General features: G+C 38.2%; 1 protein-coding gene across 1 annotated transcript in view; it reads left to right on the plus strand.

Moving 5' to 3' along the window:
- Positions 1 to 289: 289 nt before the first annotated feature.
- The window catches only part of TIMM23 (translocase of inner mitochondrial membrane 23 homolog (yeast)), a 17,881-nt gene continuing 11,866 nt past the window's right edge, over positions 290 to 6,304 (plus strand). Inside the window, exons 1-4 of the mRNA XM_009705266.1 lie at positions 290 to 343; positions 3,499 to 3,592; positions 3,816 to 3,900; positions 6,242 to 6,300. Of these exons, the coding sequence (XP_009703568.1) occupies positions 293 to 343; positions 3,499 to 3,592; positions 3,816 to 3,900; positions 6,242 to 6,300 (289 nt within the window). The 5' untranslated portion in view covers positions 290 to 292. The remainder of the gene's footprint in view (positions 344 to 3,498; positions 3,593 to 3,815; positions 3,901 to 6,241; positions 6,301 to 6,304) is intronic.

The following is a 6,304-nucleotide window of genomic DNA, read 5'->3' on the forward strand; positions in this document are numbered from 1 at the left end:
GGGGAGGGAGACGGCTGCCGCTGCAGCCAGGCCCTAGGCCATGGCAGCGTGTTGCGACAGGCACTGGTTACAGAGACCTCGCGTCCGTCCCATCTGCCCTGCTGCTATAGCGGTTCCTGAAAACAGGGGATTATCAGTCGGTGTCATATTTTAATCAGTTGTGAAACCTAACGGCAGAATTTTCACCGCGTCCACGCATGAGGTCTGCACCCCTTTTAACTTGCTGGATGTGAAATTGTTATGAGGCAAATTGATGTTAAAGTACTCTGTTTTTTGCCTTTCAGTAACTGGAATGAGTCCCTTGTCCCCATATTTAAACTTGGACCCCAGATATCTAGTACAGGTGAGAAGGCAGCTTGTTTTTATTGTGTTGAACTGGATTCCATTGTTCGTATGGTCATATGTGAAGACTTCAAAAATTCTGCAGTGCTCTGCAGCGCGTACTGAGGTCTTGAACTGATGAACAGTTGAAAGGAACGATTTTTTCACTATTGTTCCTAATAAAAGCTTGCAATGCCGTGGCATCTAGGAGAAGAAAACCAGTTTTAATATAGAGGATAAGTAAGACTGTTGTATTAATATAAGCCTGCTGCTATTGAAAATAGGAGATCTCCCTCCCTACTCTGACGCATACAGCACCAACATAACCTTGCACAAGTTCTGGCATTTGTCACACCCTCCACTGAGCCCCTTCAATCAGTAAGAGCAGCCGGAAACCCTCAGCTCTTTTGATGAATTAGTTTTCTGTACTGTGATGAGTTTGATCAGTTTCCCAAGGTGTTCAGCCAAACCCAAGACCTGATACAGCCTTTGTCATTGTATGTGCTGTCATCACAGGAGCAGTAAATTTCACACTGCTTTCCTTATGTCATTTCCCACCTGAAGGGAGACCATCATGAAGTAGAGCTCTTTCCATTTTATTCTATACAATAATATAGCTATTGTACTTACACAGCTTAATGTTAGTTAACATAACATGATGGCCTGTAGGCCACCATAAGGAAAATAAAATAATTTAAAATCCTATGATATTTTCCTTTCTCAGCAATATTAACTATGGCTGAAAAGGTTTAAGTTAATCCAGTAAGGATGCAGGTCTTAATGATTTTATTTATTAGTTAAAATTTTCTGTATTTTTTTTACATGGTTTATATTATCTGAGAACATTAAATTTTGCAGAAGTAGCACTGAAGGTTAACAGTTGTACAGTATCTGCTAATCTATGTGCCTTTTGTTTCATGGTACACTGAGTCTGCTGCTTTTGTAAGTGGAAAGCTCTGAATGCAGTTCTGGGGGCTGTATTTTATATTGCTCTTTCACAAGAAACTGTTACAGTCAGGATTACAATGTTAACATTCCCATAATGATAGAAAACAGGGGCTACACCTCTGTTTGAAGTGGATTCACTAGCATGATTATCTTGCCTGCTGTTGCTGAGTGGTCAAAAAAATGCTAAGTGATTATTTAGACCACTTCTGAAAATACTCTCTAAAATTGTCTTGTTTAGTTAATACAGTATATCTAGGAACATGTTGGTGTTAAAAAATGGTATAACAAAAGTTTTTAGAACAAAGTGTGTGTATACTGATAGATTTTTTTTAAAAAAAGCTTACTTTAAAAGAAAAGAAGGTATTGGCGTTAGTGTCATGAGTAACGTACAAACCAATTCTGAAAATACCTATTGACATAACACTAGGCTGCAGTTTGTGTGGTAGCACTTCACTGCTCTTTATGTTTAGCACTAGGAAGTACATTGAAATAAAGGGGAATTCCATTTAAATGTAGGAAATTTTTTTTTGCTTGAACAAGTTGCCCAGACAAGCTGTGGGGTCCCTGTCCTCGGAGATAAGCAAAACCCAGGTACAGCCCTGAGCAACCAGCACTAGCTAACACTGCTTCGAGCATGGGGATTGCAGTAAAAAGTCTCTACAGGTCCCTTGCAACCTTAACCATTCTGTGATTCTAAAAATTCAAGGAAAAAGAATTAGTTAATATTTTAGAATACAGGAACTTAAATTATCAGCCATTAAAATTGGTTTGTCTGTGAGGGTGTGTGTGGAGTGGTGAGGGTCTCCTGTATTTAAAGACCACCATTTGCTTTCCATCCATGCAGATGGAAAGTCAGCCTTATTGTTGAGAATCTTACATTTTGATCCTGGCCTTCCATAATAACAAATGGTACAGCAGTACTCATAACTTTAAAACCCACTTTCTTAGTTAGTCCATTAATGCAAGCACAAAACAATGTGTTTTCTGCAATGCTTTTGTTATCTTTAGCAGGTCTGCATTATAAAATGGCACGCCAGCCTTTGTCAGAAACCTAGAGGATGGGCTTCCTAGGTGGTTGTCTCTGTAGAAACATAGAGGTTACATAGAGACAATGACTGCTTCGTCTTGACTTTTTGGACAATAGTGAAAACTGTTAGAAACTACTAACTGGTGTACACACTGAATTTCACCAAATATCTAGTTACAGGGAAGATAGAAACCATATTATAGGTACAGTTTATTGATAAAATATTTAGAATTTTAGAACCTGTAATTTTTTTCTGGGTTGCCATCCAGATTTAGTGCCAAGTATGAACTAAGAAAACCCCTTAGAATGCAATTACTTGAGCCTGCAGTTATTGTGGTCATATATATCGGTTAAAGAGAGGGTGAATAATACCAGGAATGGAAAGCACAGAAGCATAAAAAGAGATCTTACTGCTTTATCACCTTATCAACATGCGTGCATCTTGTCAGTGTCTCAGATTGAAAAAGTGCTTTGGCCCGCCTTATCTCTACGCGTATGCTAGTAAGCAACCCAGTTTTTAGACCAATCCGATTTACGAGAAGTCAAACCTGTCTCTGGGAGAAAGATGCACAAGTAAAAAAACTACCAACCTCACGTATTTCATGCCTGATCATCACTAGTTTTGAATGTATTCCTTGTTTTTTTCACATATTCAAAATAGGTCACTTATTTCAGTGCAAGGAGATACTTCTTTCGGTACAAAGACAGTTTTTCTTTAGTGTCAGAGTAGTGAGAAACTGTAATGCGTTACTGCATCAGTATAGGTTGCTCAGTGAGGACACAGTGCTGCATAATCACACCACAGGAAGGTTTTTAGAGAGCAATGAGTCTTACATTGCCTGCTGCAAGAGGTAATAAATAATTAAGCAAGTAGTAATTAAAAAAAACAAACAAAAACACCACAGCCAGTAACCACACAGTATGAGTTCCTTGGCTGCCTGATGTAATTTATAAAAAGTTAGGACATCTAGAGGGAAAAAAAAAACCCCACCCTCTCAGTTTATCTTTTCAAAGTCTTTTTTCATTCTTATTAATGTAATATATTCCATCTCTGTGCTACTGCAGACAACAGTTCTTCAGAAACACTATCTTTTCTTCAGTTCATTGTATGGATTAAAGAAAAAAATAATAATATGGCCTTCATTTTGAAGAAGGTACACTTGGAAAATACAAAAGCATTTGTTTGTTTTGTTTTCCCCCAGGATACAGACGAGTTTATCTTGCCCACAGGAGCCAACAAAACTCGAGGCAGATTTGAGCTGGCCTTTTTTACTATTGGAGGATGTTGTATGACAGGTGGGTGGTTGTGTTTTTCACTTTTCCCAGCTGTCCAGGTAACACCTATGTACTACAGTTATTGACGAGGTTGTAAACGTCTTGTTCTGCAATCTAGCATTACATAAACAGCTATTTGACTTCAGTCTGTACACTGAGGTCTATTCTCAGTATTTGCTTCTAGTATTGTTCTTTTTGTTCCTTTTTATTCTTAAAAAGTAATAAGTGATATTATACTAACTAGGGGCAGCATTTGGTGCGCTGAATGGTTTGCGACTTGGCTTGAAGGAGACACAGAATATGGCGTGGTCAAAACCTAGAAATGTACAGTAAGTGTTTAATCTCAAAAAAAGTACACTTTAGTGAGAGTTATTTCTTCCAGCTTGTACAAGGTTAAATCTGCATGTACTGCAAAAATAAATTATTTTTGTCTTTAGTGGGGACAAATGAGAGTCAGTGTTTTGTCTTCAAGTTATGAAATGTTTTTAGTTATGATGATGTTCAGTTCAAGCTTTTTGCTTTTCATTTAGTGATAGTTGGTATGTCCTCTGACTTACCTTAAATATTTGAGAATAAATTACTACTTTGAAGTAGATTTCTAGTAAATATCAAAGTCAAAACAGTGTTTTTGTATGTTGAAATATTCTGAGAGGCAGTACAGTTAGCTTTAAGATATTTTTTGCTGTCACTTCTCTGAGAGCGAGTTCTCTCCCAAACTTTTCAAAATCAGGAAGAGATTAAAATACAAAAGCTGGGCCTGCTTGGATTTGCATTAGGGATGACATTGGTGCATGCTGCTGAGCAAGTGGTGCATGGTGGAATGGTGGAAGTTGTTCTGGGTTACAGCATCCACAAACAGCCATGGCATTCCCATGTTTTCACCTTACTTGATTGTTTGAAAGAACACAGTGAAGATAGGAATGCATTTTTTCTGGCAGTATGCTTCTTCTCCTAGAACTATTGATAGCGTAGACTTAACTATAAGAAAACGTAGGTGCCTGTGAAGGAGACATAGGAAACCAGAAGAGTGGAATAACTGGAGGAAACCATTTTCACTCGCACAATAATTTGGAAAAAAGGAGTTTTAGAGGAGGAATTTAGTATTTCCTAGTAGAGTTTGTACTGACTCTGTTCCTTTTAAAATTCTGTTTCTATATTCTTTGTCCCCTTCTTTACTATTTTTAGAGTTAGAGATGGAACCAAATATTCCCCACTGTAATTATGACTCTTCCATAATGTTCTCGATGAACAGAATTGTATTTAATGTATTCGGAATGAGCAGAGTCAGACAAAAACATGTTGTTAAGCCAAACTTTGATGGGTCGAGCCCAGCAGGTGGCAGTCCGTGCACACGCTGCTGTTAGTCCTTCAAGGGAAAAGGCCTGTTGAAGGTCATCACCTTGAAAGAGAAAACCATGTTTGCCTCGGCAGATGCAGGGAGGAGAGACTTGCCTTGCTAGACTTCCCTCAAATTTATCCTTAATGTACACAGATTATTTTTTTTAATGGATTTGAATTTTGCTGTTAATTCCCTGTCATCAAATATCTCACAGTATGTCATGGTTCTTAAAATTATGAATTTTCTCATCAATTCAGAATTGAGGTAACATTAACAAAATGAGGGTGAGGATTGTAATTAGGGGGAGATTGTCAATACCCTAGCCTCTTGGATTTTTTTTTTCTCTTGTTTCAAAATGAAGTTTTCCATTATTGTTTAGTTCATTACCTAACCATATTCAGTAATGGCCTGTGTCTCCTCATGAAAATTACAAAAAAGGAAAAACAGTGCAAAACGAACTCAAATCAGAAGGAACCTAATATGTGACACTTTCATTGCCTTAAATGATGAACTAAGTTCCAGCGGTCGTCGGCTGTCCAGAGCAGTACTGTGCCTGCGATAGTGTTATACTGCTGGGAGATAAAGATCAGTCATTTCTTCTGGCTGCTGTTGTCACCATCCCGAAGACAGCTGATGCCAAAAAGAAGTGGTACTGTGCTTCCCTGAGTGTGCTAAAGATTTGCTTTCCCTCTTTAGTGCTAGTCCGGAAGCATACATACAGAAATACTCTGGGTACTTTACCTTTTGTTGGGTGCTAAGTTTGACAAATGGAAGTGCAAAAAGGTTGCCTCTTTTCTGCCTGACTTGCTTTAGTTCAGACCCACACTATTTGTACAGGCATCACCATGCTCCCTGACACATGGTCCCTGTATTGCTTGCACCTTCTAGAAGACCACTCTAGCTTTCTTGAAGGTCTTTTATCCAGTTGTCAGCATAAGCGTATCGGTCATTCTCAGTAGCTGTGTGTAGTCGCCACATAAGGAGCATTTATCAACTAGGGTTAGAAGGTAATCTGAAGGGAAGAGAGTGAATTCTTGGTAAGGGGTATGTTTGACTTGAAAGAGAGAGGTTTTCTTAAGACTTGACAGGACTAAATATTTGCTTTCAGAATTGTCTGCATTACTATTTGTAGTGTGCATGATACAGGACATTATATATTACCAAGCTGTGTGCTTTTCCTTACTGTTTTGTTTTCAAAGGCTTTTGGTTCATTATTCCAGTTTAATTAATCAAATGTATAGTGTAAACACATTACACCTACTATCATAAACACTGCCTCAATGTAAACACAGAGAGCTAAAGGTTTTCATACCTTTTTAACTCCTTTATAGAATTCTAAATATGGTGACAAGGCAAGGAGCGTTATGGGCTAACACTCTGGGATCTCTGGGTAA

Source organism: Cariama cristata, unplaced genomic scaffold, assembly GCF_000690535.1.
Source record: "Cariama cristata isolate BGI_N322 unplaced genomic scaffold, ASM69053v1 scaffold20968, whole genome shotgun sequence".
NCBI lineage: Eukaryota > Metazoa > Chordata > Aves > Cariamiformes > Cariamidae > Cariama > Cariama cristata.